Source organism: Cordyceps javanica, chromosome 3, assembly GCF_051103115.1.
Source record: "Cordyceps javanica chromosome 3, complete sequence".
Classification (NCBI taxonomy): Eukaryota; Fungi; Ascomycota; class Sordariomycetes; order Hypocreales; family Cordycipitaceae; genus Cordyceps; species Cordyceps javanica.
In genome coordinates, this window is record NC_139297.1 from 408,766 (window position 1) to 423,558 (window position 14,793).

Here is a 14,793-nt window from a genome sequence, read left to right on the forward strand (position 1 = left end):
TTGCAAGTACCAACACCTACATGAAGCTTTTGGTGCAGCCCAACCAAGACACTCGGCCAGCTCACGAGTCTCCTTCATTCCGTTAGAGTCTTGGCACACTTTGAGTTTCAAAGAAAACTACGAGATGAAGCCATAGATCCGCGCGACCGAGTATTTCAACGTAATGAGGCAGCCCAGGTACCAGTGAGCACAAAACGCAAGGGCATAGTCAAATTGCACTGCGTATCACGGTACCGTTACCATTCAAACCATGATGCTTCCTATGCCACAGCTTTGACAGCAGCCAGATACTCTTATACTTGTAATGTCGTGCTACAAAAGTAAAATAATAAGCAAACTCCCCTCCATAAAAAAACCGCCAAGAAACCTGCCACGCTGGCCAACGTTTCTTCTGCGCATCGTGGGATGCAGCCTCCTAGCTATTTAGCACACGGCACATCATACACTTAGCCAACAAGCCAGATTCACAGGGTGCCTGCCCAACTCAGCGAAGGAATAATGCTTCCGATCCATTTCGTACAGATCTTGTTCGATCGAGGTGATCCAGGCCCAGAAAGTCGTCCTCAGAAGTGACCGTATTCCAAAGCTCGTCATCTACGCAATTATTAGCAGCGGCCACCGCAGGACAAGGGTGGAAAAATAATGCTCACCATCTTCGAGGTAACGAGGTTTCGAAGGGTTGCTTCTGCGCACAATGGCAAACTTGATCTTTTCAAAACTCTTGCCTTTGAGACCTGTTCTCTTTTCCAGGCGCTTCTTGGTGTCTGCAAACTTCTCTCCCTGCGCCGTGTCAGTCCCTCCACACAGAATAACTAACAAACATCACCGACAACATACCTCAAGAAGAAGAAATTTAAACGGCACACCATGCGTGCGGTTAGGTTCGTTCTGAAAATGGAAAACCTGAACATAATTGGCCTCGTTGGCATCCTGCTCGTCGGCGGGCACACGCTCTGCATAAATCTGTGTGTAGTCACTCAGGTTTTGCACAGCGTGGTCGCGGACAGGCTCGCGGTAGAATTTGTTAGAACTCGTTTCGTAGACGCGTATCCTTCCACCTTCAGCCTCATCCGCGATCTTGGCCTTTTTGACCAGGGCTTGGATCAAATCCTCAATCGTTCCGGTCTTGGGCACCAATAGATCAAACTGCTCTTCCTTGGACAGACCCTCGCTAAGCCATGTGAGCTTGATGCTCTTCTTGGTATCCAATTCTGCTAGACTCATCTCGAGCACCTCAAAATAAAATGCATCGTTTCTTTGACTGGAATTTAGACTTCCTCCAGTAGGATTGAGAATCTGTCGCAAAGTTGGGTTGGTGCCTCGCCTCACTGGCACCTTGGGGTTATTTGTGGACGCGTTGACAGTCCACAGACGGATATGTGTTGGTTCCACCTTGAGGTATGCTCCCACGCTCTCGGACAGTGTGTCGTAGTTAATTTTGGAGTTGAGGACGAGCTCGAAAGCGGGATACTTTTCCTGATCGCATCGAGAGGGATGCGCGTGGAACCTCACAGTTCTCTTGTGCTCTAGAAAGTCGTAGTACTCTCTGGCATCCTCCATACGATCACTTGATGGAGCCTGTTCTTTGCTCGGGGCGTCTGACACGCGGGCTTGGAACTTGTGCTCCGATGTCTTTTGGAAGCAGATAATATCACCATCCTGCAACTCAGCCATTTTAAGAGTAAACTTGGGCTTGAGGGGCTCAATCATGTTAGGCTTGATCTCCTCCCATAGCAAAAGGCGTTCGTCGTCGGCCAGCTTGGCCTCCCAGCCCATGGCTGCATGGATCAGAGGCACCATGTCCTCGATTCTCTTATCCTTGGGCATGTAGACGTGACCCACGCCGCGCAACTCCTGCTGATCCACATCAAAGTGTTTGAGCAGGAGCAGAATTGTATCTTCCTTGGCACCGTTGGTAGCAGGGGCTTGGTATGAGGGCCAGATGGCAAGTCCGTCGTCGTCAACTTCGGTTGCTACCTCGGCCCAAAGTCGAAGGCTCGAGTCTCTGTGTGCGGCGGAGCGCGCATAAGTCTCTTCCACAGTCAGGCGCAAATCCATGACAGGTTGATCGGGGCGGATCGTTTTATTTTGGCGGTTCACCATGAGCCAGAGGCGGATCTTACGAGGATCTTCGCCGATGTCCTCGGCCACCTGCTGCACAAAGTCTTCCATGACAGTTGCCTTCTTGATGCGATACGACCTCGGCGCCGACTCATCCTCAGGGTTGCTGTTGTCAAAGCGGCCCATGTCGGTCCCGCCAAAGTTGCGAAAGGTCTGGTTGGTGATGACTTTAGCCATCATGTAGAGGTGAGCTTCACGTTGCTCCTTGCGGCGTGCTTCCTTCAGAGCATTCTCCTCTTCGAAGCGCTGCTGCAGGTGGGCGGGAATGTCATTTTGCGCAACAGGGCAGAGAATCTTGTCAACGCGAGTTTGACGAATATAAACCAACATGTAAGCGCTGTTCTGGCGGACGGTAGGTGCCTTCTTCTGCATAGGGGCTCGTGTATAGCCGTTAGGAACGCGCTCCTCGCCGCCATAGTTTTCCTCCAGAACCTCTCGCAGGGTAGCCTTGGTGACCTTGTCGTCATCGTACTTGTAGAACCAGCCGTCCTTGTTAGGTTTGATGAAAGCGTAGTAGTGGCCGGCATTGAGGTCGCCGCTGTGAACAAGGACGCCGTGTAGCTGATACGTCCAAGATTCGGATCTATCGGCATCGTCGTTGAGGTAGGGTGCCGCGTCAAAAACGTCGGGAAATTCATATCGATCGTTGATCTTCATCATCATATCCCTTTGGATGTCGTACTCGAAACGCTTGAGCTGCAGGTGGAGGACATCGGGAAAGCTGTTAAAAATGACACCCTTGTCTGCATCCTGCAGCTTGTGTTCATCGCCGGCAAAGTACTGGTTCTCGCCGTCCATTTTTTCGACTTGGATATAGTCGCGGAAGCTATCCAGCAGGCTCTTGTTGCCGCTGACGTTGAGTTGAATGTCCCAAAAGTCTTCAACGCGACTGGATTCATAGTCGACATTGATGCAAGAAATGTACGTCTTGATCTTGCCACTGAACATTTCGGGGAGAACATTTTCGGCCGTGGTGCCCTTCATTCTCTCCTCTAGTCTCTCCATGAGCTTGCGCGATAGTTCTTGAACGTCTTGCTGCTCAAATATGTGTCTCGTTTCCCAGCCAAATGATTTTGTTAATTCATTTGTGCCGACAGCCTGGTCTGAAGTTTGCAATTGGTAGAATAGGCGTTGTAGGGTGTATGCAGAGTTTGTTAGACTATCGTCATTCTCGGTGGGAATTTCGTAGACGGCCTAGAAGAGTCAGCGCCAGCGGTGATGAGCAGATGATGAAGCATACCTTGCGGAAGGCGTTGGTAAAGTATAGTGACTGGAGAAGGGAGTTGAGGTAGCATGTGGCGCCTTGGTTCTTGAGACCGACATAGCCGGTTTCTTTTTTGGAGTCGTAATTGATGAAGTTGTGCCACAGCACGCCGGTTTCATCTTCGACCAGGCGTACGTAGGCGGTAATGTTGGCTGTCTCGTTCTCGAGAAGAGGTCTGCTGCTATTCTCCCAGGGAATATTGAACATTCTTCTACTTTCCACAAATCGTGTGAAGCCCCAGTCGCCCTCTTCTTTGGTGAAACGGTGGTGGGCGGCATGGTTAGTGTATAAGCTGGGGTCATTGGGGTTCCAGAGGACGAGAGCAAACTGGACACAGCAGCTCCAGTTGTCTGGTACGGCGTCAGCTTCGAATCCGTGCTCAAGGTATATGGAGCAGTGATCGGTGTTGTTCCCGTGGGGAAAGAGCAGGATGCGCCTGGAGAAAAGATTAGCAACACTGGGCGAGAGCCTGGGGCAAAGGTGTGTCGGGTGACCTACCAGGGAAATCCGCCAGCCTGGAAGATGGGGCCATGCTCCTTCTTGCCAAGGCTCCGCCAGCTTTCAACGGTCCATGTGTTGACACAGTCCTCGAGGATCTTGGGCTGATCGAGTAGGGCGGGGAGAACAATCTCCTTCATGGCCTCATCTGCGATAGAGGGAAACAAGGTTAGTACGTGAGCTTGGAGTATGCTCGGGCAAAGCCGTTGGCGACATGGAACGTACAGTCGTTGGCCAAAGGAAGATCCTGGAGGGTTTCGGCGTCTTGGTCGACATTGTCGGGATTTATGATGGCGATTGAATCGCGGTCGGCGATGCTGGAGACGTCGACGTACTCGGGGGCGTCGACATCCATCTCGTTGGGGGAGGGAATGTTGTAACTCTGTGTGGAGATGGTGATGTTAGTAACGCGTAGGCGCGGCGACGCAACGGCCGAGACTTCCATTGGGGGGATGAAGAAAAGAATATGAACAAGAGTGGTATCAGGAGGTGCGCAAGACTCTGATATTTGATGCTTAAGCTTGGGCAGGCGGGCCGGGCGTCGAGAATGGGCCTGGGCTGCGCAGCGAAACTGCTGCAAGGGAAATGACAAAGTAATGCGGATAGACGAAGATCAAGGATAGAGGTGAAGCGCCTGGAGAGCGACGCCGACTGGGCGAGCAGAAGGTGTCACCACGACAGCTGGAGGCGAAAAAATTATCGCGAGGCAGCAAGTGCAGGGATAGCGACGACTGGGTAAGAGGGCAGGCGACGGGGAATCGAGGCCGACAAGAAGGCGAGGAGAAACTGACCATGATTGCCAATTACGGATTCAGACCGTGGATCCCGTAAAATGACGAAAAGAGAGGCCCGTCTGGGGGGCAGGGTGCTCCGGAGTCGATGCAGGAGCGGCGGAATGAAGTCGGTGGATGAGGCGTCACGTCACGGCTGTGGCGGGGTGCAGCTGGTAAGTAAGGTAGGTAGGCAGGCAGGCCGGTAGCAGGTATGTAGGTAGGTGGCAGTTGCTGAAGGCCAGCGGTACCAACGGGTTTTTCCAACGCTAGGTAGATGTGGGCAGGCCGTTAGCAGTGATGTGTTGCTCTTTCAATAGTTCAGTCAGTAGAGGAAACGGAAGCAGGGAATGCGGCTACATGCATTACATGAGAAAATCAGTCTATGATGATGCATCTAAAAGAGGCGCGGCTTCCTGAGCCTGTCTGCGTGCTAAGTACTAAGGTAGGGCAGGTCGGTAGGATGGTGCAGCCCTGGCCCTGGCACAACCGGTTTCTGGTAGGTCTGGGACACCTGGTACCTTGTTCATGCACCAACACTGTCCTTTAGTTGGGTACCTTGGTCAACACGCAACCTCTGGCTGGAGCTTTTACTTGGTAGGTACCTACCTACTTAGCCATTGTTTATGCAAGTAGGCACTTACTTAGGTACTTACTTGCCCATACTGATAGAGAGCAGCAGGTACTTAGGTACCTACCTACCTAGGTACCTACCTGTTCCGAGTCCCCAGTCCCTTGCTTTCTTATAGGTAGCTAGGGCAGCTGCACAGGCACCCAGTCGACCAGTGAGAAGCTTTGTGCACCGTCAACGGTACTTGGAAGCCACAACGCACCGCCATTCGCAGTGCGGATTACGCAGATGCTGTTAACCCAGTACCTTGCTGTCTGCGCCTGTGCCGCCAATCCACAAGTCCTCGCTAACAGAGTGCGTTCCCCGCACTCTTTTTTCCTCGTCCTTGCAGTGTGGCGGGTGCCTGCCGTTGCAACAAGTTTGTATTTTGCACTGACAAGGCCAAACCACCATATACATATATCATGATCAGCTTTCAACTCTGCACTACGAAGCAGCCGTCATAGTGATGCCACTTTTTCGAGCCATATTTTCGCCGTATACAGCTCTGGTTGATACATTGTCGTGCATTACCTGCAAACACTCACGAGGTCTACGCCGGTGGAACAGCATTAGCAGCTTCGCAGGCTCTAAACCGTTGCATCTGCTCCAGACGCGGTCTGACTACACTATTCGGGGTACGAGTACGGAGCACATGTCCTCGCACATGCGACAGAATAAGGTATACAGCCTGCACAAGCTCCAACCGAGCTGTCAGGCTGTCAACCTCGTGTGGCACGTAGGATGTACTCCCGTCACAGCCAAAGCTCTGTCTATCAGTAGCTTGCTCCCCAAGAGGTTTCCCCCGCGCCAATCACTCGTGCGCCACCGCCAACATGTGAAAGGCAAGCCGGGAACAAACGTGGCGGCGATCGCCTCTCCCGCTGCCCGCATTTGAGCGAGGGGTTCATCATAACGAGCCGGTCCAGAAACACAACGAAACTTCATCGGGCCAACTTTCGGAAATTATATAAAAAAAACAGTCGATGCAGAAGATTTGCACAACAATGTTCCTCTCGTGGCCAGCATCGCCAAAGTCAATCCGTCTCATGCCCAAGACAGTCTGGGCCTGAAGGGTAAGGACCTAGAGAGCATCCTCATTACTACCGTAGCATTAGGCACCTCATTTTGTCCTAGCTGGCTCTCGCAGCTGCTACCACAACCAGACTCAGTCGCCACCAAAATGCCTGGCATCGGGCAGCAAAAGACGCCGTGCCATGAAGTGACATGCAGCAAGACCGGATGGCCGCAGTATTAGCTCGAGATGGCCAGACGAGAGTCCAAGAGACACGCAGCTCACCCTATAACGCGGGGAACAACGGGTTGCCAAATGAGGGGAAAGCTCGCAGCCCCGGGGTAAATCCCTATTTCTGTTTTCGTAGCTGAGGACTGAGGCCTTTTTCCATTCCTTTTTTTTCTTCTGTCTCACCATTCGCCTTCCGTCTTGTAAAATTTGCTCGTCATTCTTGCCCTTGTGAGCCGTGCACGATCTCCCGTCTCCAGCGCCGCCGTCTGGCTCTTGCTTGGCCTGATCGAGAGCCGATACCGCTTCACTGTGGGGTAAAATCCTGACAGGAAAGAGCCCCCAAAAAAATTAAAGCTGTCACTGTCCAGGTTGCCAGGCCCAGTCACCAAGCTTCGCGCGGCCGACCCAAAAAAGCCTAGGAAGTTCTACCATTTCCACCCATGCGACACTTTCTTCCCTCGAAATTCGTCGTCTGTCTCCTCCGCGGCTTTCTTCAGAATTCGTCACGGACTTTTTTTCCGCTCCAAATTTGTATCATTTCAACGCCATCTGCCCCTCGCAAACGTCGCCTAGGAGCTCCGTCCGACGCTAGCTTACCAGCGTAGGTAGCCAGCAACTCCCATCCCGCCGCACACGACCAGCTCCAACCCCTACCCAGGGACCGCCTCCCTCGATCGCGACACAATCAAACCCCTACATGGCCCGGTAGTGATGCTGTCGAGTTCGATGCGCCAGACGCGGCCGCGGAAGTGGTTCAAAGACCCCCTTGTGAGGACTGCTCTTGCCATCCGACCCGGCGCCGCGTCGTTGTATCGGTGTCCGACGGCCGGACGCGGAGCTGCTACGACTGCCGGAGCCTGGCGCCCGGTCGCTGTCCTTGACGAGTACGTCTGCATCAATTCCTATGCTGCATGCCGAGAAGAACGATTCGTGGCTGTGAAAGAATACAAAAGTTCTAATTAATTGCGCTAACTCTCTGCAGCTGGGTTGCTCGCGAGGCTCGCCCTATTAGCCTGCGCCAACTCATGGTCTTTGGCCGCTCGCTTACAGAATCACGCCTCATCAGCTCTGCCAACTATGTCCGGACAGAATTACCATCTAGGTACGCTTTTATGCCAAATGCTCGAGGCATGAAACACTCCGCAGCTAACATGTGCATAGAATCGCACATCGCCTCCGCGACATGCAACAGCTCCCCTACGTCGTCGTCACGAACCCCCACATCAACGATGTCTATAACCTTTATTACAACGCCTTTGATACATTTCGCAAAATCAAAGAAATCAAGACTCTTGAAGACAATGACCATCTCTGCGAGGTCATCAGCCAGAATCTTAAGGGCCACCTGACCGTCATCCCAAAGCTCGCCATGGGCATCCTCGAGTGTGGCGGCCTGATGAACGCCAAGGACCTTGACAAATTTATGAATACTATTTTACGATCGGTAAGCTCCCCAGGCATTTCCCCCATCCCCTCTCAGCCTCTCTCGAAAATATCCGTCCTGAGACTGCGCTAATGCGAGTATCCCGCAGCGCATCTCCCGTCGCGTCATTGCTGAACAGCACCTTTCCCTCACCGAGACCTACCACTCGCCGCACTTCTCTCCTGGCGCGAAGCTTTCTGAGAGTGACTTTATCGGCGAAGTTTTCATCAAGTGCCAGGCTCGCGAGGTCATAGATCGCTGCGCTGCCGCCGTCACCGCCCTTGCCCGGTCTACCAACGGGCCCGACGCGCAGGTGCCTGCTATCCGCGTCGACGGTCATCTCGGCGCCTCGTTCCCCTACATACTCAGTCATCTGGAGTACATCATCGGCGAGCTCCTCCGAAACTCGGTGCAGGCTGTCATTGATCGCCAGGCCCAGCTTCGGGAAAAGGCAGCCGCCTCTGAAAACCCTACGACAGTCGAGCCGCCGCCGCCAATCGAAGTCACCATCTGCGAGGCCCAGGAGCACGTCATTATCCGCATCTCAGACCGCGGCGGCGGCATCCCTCGTGAGGAGCTGCCCTACCTATGGTCATTCTCCAAAGGTCCCCAGTCCGCCAACCGCCTCGAGAACCTCGGCCAGGTGCCCCGCATGGCCGCCACCATGCAGGAGCTGCACATTGACGAGCTCGGCCGCGCCGACCTCAAGGCACCCTCATACCCGACCCCGCCGCCGCCGCCCTCGCCCCAGGAACAGCCCCTGACCACCGCCACGCCGCACACGCCGTCCCAGCAAAACTCCCTCTCCAGCCTCACCAGCCGCCCGCCTAACCTGCGCCTCGGCATGGGTCTGCCCCTCAGCCGCGTCTACGCCGAGTACTGGGCCGGCAGCCTGCACGTCCACAGCCTCGAGGGCTACGGCGTCGATGCCTTCCTGCAAATCTCCCGTCTCGGTAACAAGAATGAACAGCTCACGACGCGTGCCAGCATGGATGCCGTATGAAGGGAAACTGACCGGAACGCGCTTGGGCCCTGCCAACGTCTTGTGTATATATGTCCTGTGTGGGCGGCTTGGCGGCCATGACTTGTTAGAGTCGTAGGATGTCATTGTGTATTGGTTCTTTGTTCTCGCACACACTGCTTGGCCATTTGGCTTACGGCACCGTCTCTCTTGCCTGCAGAGATCGCGTGAACTAATTGCTCCGGTGACCAAATGGGCTTCAGGCTTCACCTCGGAACAAAGTACCTTTCGAATCGAGTAGCTGGGTGGTTTCTATTCCTTCTTCTTTTGATTTCTACTTTTTCTTTACCCACATTCTCTCTCATTTTAGTCGAGGCAAGGAGTTTCTTTCTTTTGGTCATGTTGCATTGTATTTCGAGGTATTCGGGGAGTCTTTGTCGGTATATTTTGTAGCATTTACGCGGGGGCAAACGCCGCCATCAAATTCTGGTTCATCATCACAAGCAAACGCGAATTGAATATACGAGATTTCAATCAGTAAAGGGAATAAAATAAGGCTACATTATCAAAACTTCCACAACAAATCTTGCTCGTTAAGGGACATATTAATTTTTTGGCCCCGAATGGCCAATTCCACAAGGAGGCCCAACAGCGAGCAAGTAAGCGCTGTTCCTCCACAATCAAAAGGTGCCATTCATCAAGGGCAGACCACCATATCACTAAGACTGGAACCAGCTGCCAATAATATCCATGCCTCTATTCCTCTGTCGGTACTATGAGGCCTATTCAGCCACTAGCCCAGAACAAGAGCGTGGGTCGAAAAAAGGCAGTCTCTTGACTGCACATGAGCAGCTCTGCAGGAAAGACGTGAAGCGTCCGCCACAAATTTAGCGGCGGCCGTGGCTGCGGACAGCACTGCCCTGCATGGACTCGAGCTCCGACTCGAGCTGCTTGATCTGAGCATGAGTCTGCTCGAGATCCTTGTTGAGACGATCGCGCTCGGAAATAAGCTTCTGCTCCCATTGGCGGAAGCGCTGTTCCTCAATCTTGACCTGCTCGGTGAAACGCTTGCGAAGAGCCTCCTCCTCCTCCTTGAACTTGGGATTGTCCAGCTTGCGTGGGCGAGCCTCGCCAAACTTACGCGTCTCCATCTGCTGAGCGCGGTAGGCCTCGTAGTGAAGCTCCTCGGTGGTGTGGATGAGATCGAGCATGTGGGTGCGGATCAGAATGGATCGAAGCTTCTTAAAGTCGCAGTGGTCCTCGTTCTCCACCTCGGCGACACCCCAAGAGTACTGGCGACCCTTGACGATGCGTCCATCGTTAGTCTTGACGTCCTTCTCAGAACCAATCACAGCAAAAGGCATGGCGGCCATGAGGCTACGCGCATGCTGAGCAGCAGCATCGTCGTCCTCCTCAACCGGGGGCTGATAAATCTTAATATTCTGCGCCTCGATGACGGCGGCAATCTAGACAAGTTAGCAGCGGCAATATAATCCGCGTTCATGTCTAACATACGCGCTGCTTGAACTTGGCCAAGTCGGCAGGGCTGAGAGTATCGGCCTTGGCAATGACAGGGATCAGATTCACACGAGAGCAAAGTCTCTTCATGACCTCAATATCAAGAGGCTTGAGGGTGTGGCCGGTAGGGCGGATGAAGTACAGGCAAGCGTGGACGCGGAGATCGATCTTGTCCTGACGGCGGGGCTGTTGCTCCTGAAGCATGTAGGACTCGTGTTGGTCGTCGAGGAACTCGATAATAGGCATCCAGGAGTCACGGTTGTTGACGTAGTCTCCAAATCCAGGAGTGTCGATGACGGTCAGGCGGACTACAAATAAATTCGTTAGCGTTTGGAGGCTGCTACCGCGGAGGCTGCTACCGCGGAGGCAAGCACGTACCCTTGAAGAACTTCTCCTCAAGCTCGGCCTTGGTGATTTCGATCTCGACAGTTTTGTCGACCTGCTTCTGATGACGACGCTTGTGATCGGCATAGTTCTTGATGGTGGTCGAGAACAGCGTGTTGATGAAAGTCGTCTTTCCGAGGCCAGACTCTCCAGCAACCTGATGGCGTACGTGTTAGCATGACACGGCCAACGGTCAAGGTGCACCTCTACCCGCAGATCGAGGTACGGGTGCGTGCAAACATGTTGTCATACCATAATGGTGAAGCCGGCACCACGCTTGGCGACAATCTTGTGACGCTGATTAGGCAGATTGGCAATGCCAATTGGCGATGCACTCTCGGCGCTGGCTGGAGCCATCTTGGAAATGGTGAGGGTTGAACTGTTTGGAGGTGAATAGAGAAGTAGGAAACAAGTCAAAAGTGTGACCAGATGATAAGGTGACAACAGCGGAGGACGACAACCCAAGATATCCGCCTAGCAAATGCTGAGATCGATTGGATCAGGAAGTGCGTTTGGGAGGATGGTCCAAAGGTGGAGGAGGTTTGGAGCTTGGATGGGCGTTCAGGGGCATCAAGGGGGTCGTGGCCACCAAATTGCTGGTCTTGGGTGCGTCCCCGGGGGGGCTTGCGGGCATCACTGGTCGGTGCGATAGTCCACCAGGCAGGCACAAGACGGCCCCCCTTTCCTAGCAACGGCTGGGCGCTGGCACGCAGCAGAGCGGTCAGTGCGCCCCACCGCCTATCTGGACGCAGCTGTGGCTAGTTCTGCCAGTGGCTAGGCACTTAAGTGGGTGGCGCCAGTCACTCACCTGGAATAACTAATGGCCGGTCCCTCCAAAAATTTTGGTGGCCTATCGATAAGCTTCGCAGCTTGGAAAGTTTTGGACGCGCAGTTGTAACTTTTGCGAATAATGGACGATTACCGACAATGAAGACCGATTTCAGGGTATGCTGCCATGAAGCACTTGGAACGAATCCTTATAACTAATTACTCACCTTTTGCAGTTTTCAAATTTGCTGGGCACGGTGTACTGTCAGGGCAATCTGCTCTACAGTCCCGACGGCACCCACCTCTTTTCGCCTGTCGGCAACCGGGTGACTGTCTTTAACCTCGTCGAGTATGTACACACGCACATGAAAATCGAGCTGGCGAACCTAACAGACCCAGGAATAAATCATATACCCTTCCTTTTGCGCATCGCAAAAATATTGCCCGCATCGGCCTCACACCGCGCGGCAACCTCCTCCTCACAGTCGACGAAGATGGGCACGCTATTCTGACAAACGTTCCCCGAAGAATATCGATATACCACTTCTCTTTCAAGGGGAAGATCACGGCACTCTCTTTTTCACCGTCCGGTCGCTATTTTGCTGCCGGGATTGGTCGCAAACTCGAAGTCTGGCACGTGCCCTCGACGCCCGACACCAACGCTGGCGGCGAACTCGAGTTTGCGCCGTTTGTAAAGCACCACACGCATACGGGGCACTTTGACGATGTCCAACACATTGAGTGGTCTAGCGATTCGCGCTTCTTCCTCACAGCCTCCAAGGATCTTACGGCAAGGATATGGAGCGTCGGCGCCGAGGAGGGTTTCACGCCTACTGTGCTGTCAGGCCACAAGCAACCGGTCATTGGCGCTTGGTTCTCTGCAAACCAGGAAATTATCTACACAGTTAGTAAGGATGGCGCTGTTTTCGACTGGCGATATGTGAGGCCGCTCAACCGCGTCCAAGACGATGACGCGGACATGGACGATGACGATGATTCCGATATGCACTGGCGCATTGTCCAGAAACACTTTTTTATGCAGGGTAGCGCGCATGTTCGTTGCGCTTCGTTCCACCCCGATTCGAACCTGCTCGTCGCCGGCTTCTCCAACGGCCTCTTTGGGCTCTACGAAATGCCCGACTTTAACAACATCCACAAGCTGAGCATCTCACAAAATGACATTGACTTTGTCACCATCAACAAGAGCGGCGAGTGGCTTGCCTTTGGCGCTTCTAAGCTCGGCCAGCTTCTTGTCTGGGAGTGGCAGTCTGAATCCTATATTCTTAAGCAGCAAGGTCACTTTGACTCGATGAACTCGCTAGTCTACTCTCCCGACGGCACAAAGATCGTTACAACAGCTGATGACGGCAAAATCAAGGTCTGGGATATCGAGTCTGGCTTCTGCATTGTCACGTTCACGGAGCATACCTCCGGAGTAACGGCCTGTGAGTTTGCTAAAAAGGGCAATGTCCTCTTCACATCTAGTCTCGATGGCTCCATCCGCGCATGGGACCTCATCCGCTACCGAAACTTCCGCACCTTTACGGCGCCTACACGGCTCTCCTTCTCCTGCATGGCCGTTGATCCTAGTGGGGAGGTCGTCGCCGCCGGCTCCCTTGACTCGTTTGACATTCACATCTGGTCCGTGCAGACGGGCCAGTTACTCGACCAGCTATCCGGGCATGAGGGGCCCGTCTCGTCGCTCGCCTTTGCGCCGAACGGCGACTCTCTCGTCTCTGGCAGCTGGGATCGCACCGCACGCATCTGGTCCATCTTTAGTCGCACGCAAACCAGTGAACCGCTGCAGCTGCAGGCCGACGTCCTCGACATTGCAGTCCGCCCCGACTCGCTGCAGCTCGCCATCTCCACGCTGGACGGCCAGCTCACATTTTGGAACATGGAGGCTGAGCAGGTCGCCGGTGTCGACGGACGGCGCGACGCCTCCGGGGGTCGTAAAATTACCGACCGCCGCACAGCCGCCAACGTCGCCGGCACCAAGGCTTACAACTCCATCAAGTACAGCACCGACGGCAGCTGCATCCTCGCCGGCGGCAACTCCAAATATATCTGCCTGTACTCGGTCACTACCATGGTGCTCCTGAAAAAGTTTACCGTCAGCGTCAACCTCTCGCTCTCGGGCACGCAAGAGTTCCTCAACAGCAAGCTCCTCACCGAGGCCGGCACGGCGGCCGATATAGATGACGAAGAAATCTCGGACCGCGAGGCAGCACGCGCCGCGGAGGGACTGCCAGGCTCGAAGCGCGGCGGTGACCCCTCTGCCCGCAAACGCTTTCCCGAGGTACGCGTCAGCGGCATCGCATTCTCACCCGCAGGCACCTCCTTCTGCGCCGCCTCCACCGAGGGCCTGCTCATCTACAGCCTCGACACGACGGTACAGTTTGACCCGTTCGACCTCAACATGGAGATCACGCCCGCATCGACCCTCGCGGTGCTCGAGAATGAGCGCGACTACCTCAAAGCGTTGGTCATGGCGTTCCGACTCAACGAGGGCGCCCTCGTCCGGCGCGTCTTTCAGGCCGTGCCCCCGGGCGACGTCGGCCTCGCCGTCGCGGGGCTGCCCGTGGTCTACGTTCCGCGTCTGCTGCGCTTCGTCGCCGCCCAGACGGAGGAGTCGCCGCACATGGAGTTCTGCCTGCTCTGGATCAAGGCCCTCGTCGATAAGCACGGGGCGTGGCTCACGGCCAACCGCGGCAAGGTCGACGTCGAGCTACGCGTCGTCAACCGCGCCGTCAACCGCATGCGCGACGACATCAAGCGTCTGGCGGACGAAAACGTCTACATGGTCGACTATCTGCTCGGACAGGCTGGCACCAAGGGCGCGGACAAGAAGGCGCTGACGACGGGGGGCGAGAACGATGAAGCGGTTGGCATTGATGTTGACATGAACGGTGACGACCAAGAAGCCTCTAGCGAGGATGAGGATGAATGGATTGGACTGGAGTAGATGGCAAGATCTATTGACATGTACTTTCATCACGCTATTATTGTTTGGCTGGTGAGTTTTTGTTTTTCTTGGTTTTTTTTTTACAATCATAGTCGTATTCATAGAGCAATCTTGGGGCGTTATTGATGCAATACAAAAAAAAGTTGAATACCCAACAGTTACAGGCCCTTCATATCGTGTGCCACATCTACAGTCGCGAATCCGAGGACGATCTATCGCGGGGTGAGATGAGACCCGAAATGCAACGGATACGACGGGTTACGCG

At 54.2% G+C, this 14,793-nt stretch overlaps 4 protein-coding genes across 4 annotated transcripts; 2 read left to right on the forward strand and 2 right to left on the reverse strand.

Moving 5' to 3' along the window:
- Positions 1-484: 484 nt before the first annotated feature.
- V2A60_004355 (ubiquitin-specific protease UBP15) lies at positions 485-4,328 on the reverse strand (the record flags this gene model as incomplete). Its single annotated transcript, XM_083255675.1, has 6 exons — positions 485-594; positions 651-780; positions 838-3,315; positions 3,362-3,821; positions 3,884-4,031; positions 4,109-4,328. The coding sequence occupies 6 exons, from the start codon at positions 4,326-4,328 to the stop codon at positions 485-487; spliced, it is 3,546 nt and encodes a 1,181-aa protein (XP_083111801.1).
- A 2,892-nt stretch (positions 4,329-7,220) lies between these two features.
- On the forward strand, positions 7,221-8,935 carry V2A60_004356 (protein kinase PKP2; the record flags this gene model as incomplete). The annotated part of the gene is made up of 4 exons (XM_083255676.1): positions 7,221-7,393; positions 7,492-7,611; positions 7,671-7,953; positions 8,042-8,935. 4 exons carry the CDS (start codon positions 7,221-7,223, stop codon positions 8,933-8,935), a joined length of 1,470 nt encoding a protein of 489 aa, XP_083111802.1.
- An 845-nt stretch (positions 8,936-9,780) lies between these two features.
- On the reverse strand, positions 9,781-11,152 carry V2A60_004357 (septin CDC12; the record flags this gene model as incomplete). The annotated part of the gene is made up of 4 exons (XM_083255677.1): positions 9,781-10,359; positions 10,409-10,719; positions 10,790-10,952; positions 11,048-11,152. The coding sequence occupies 4 exons, from the start codon at positions 11,150-11,152 to the stop codon at positions 9,781-9,783; spliced, it is 1,158 nt and encodes a 385-aa protein (XP_083111803.1).
- Positions 11,153-11,722: 570 nt separating this feature from the next.
- On the forward strand, positions 11,723-14,528 carry V2A60_004358 (snoRNA-binding rRNA-processing protein PWP2; the record flags this gene model as incomplete). Its single annotated transcript, XM_083255678.1, has 3 exons — positions 11,723-11,740; positions 11,800-11,912; positions 11,963-14,528. 3 exons carry the CDS (start codon positions 11,723-11,725, stop codon positions 14,526-14,528), a joined length of 2,697 nt encoding a protein of 898 aa, XP_083111804.1.
- Positions 14,529-14,793: the final 265 nt, after the last annotated feature.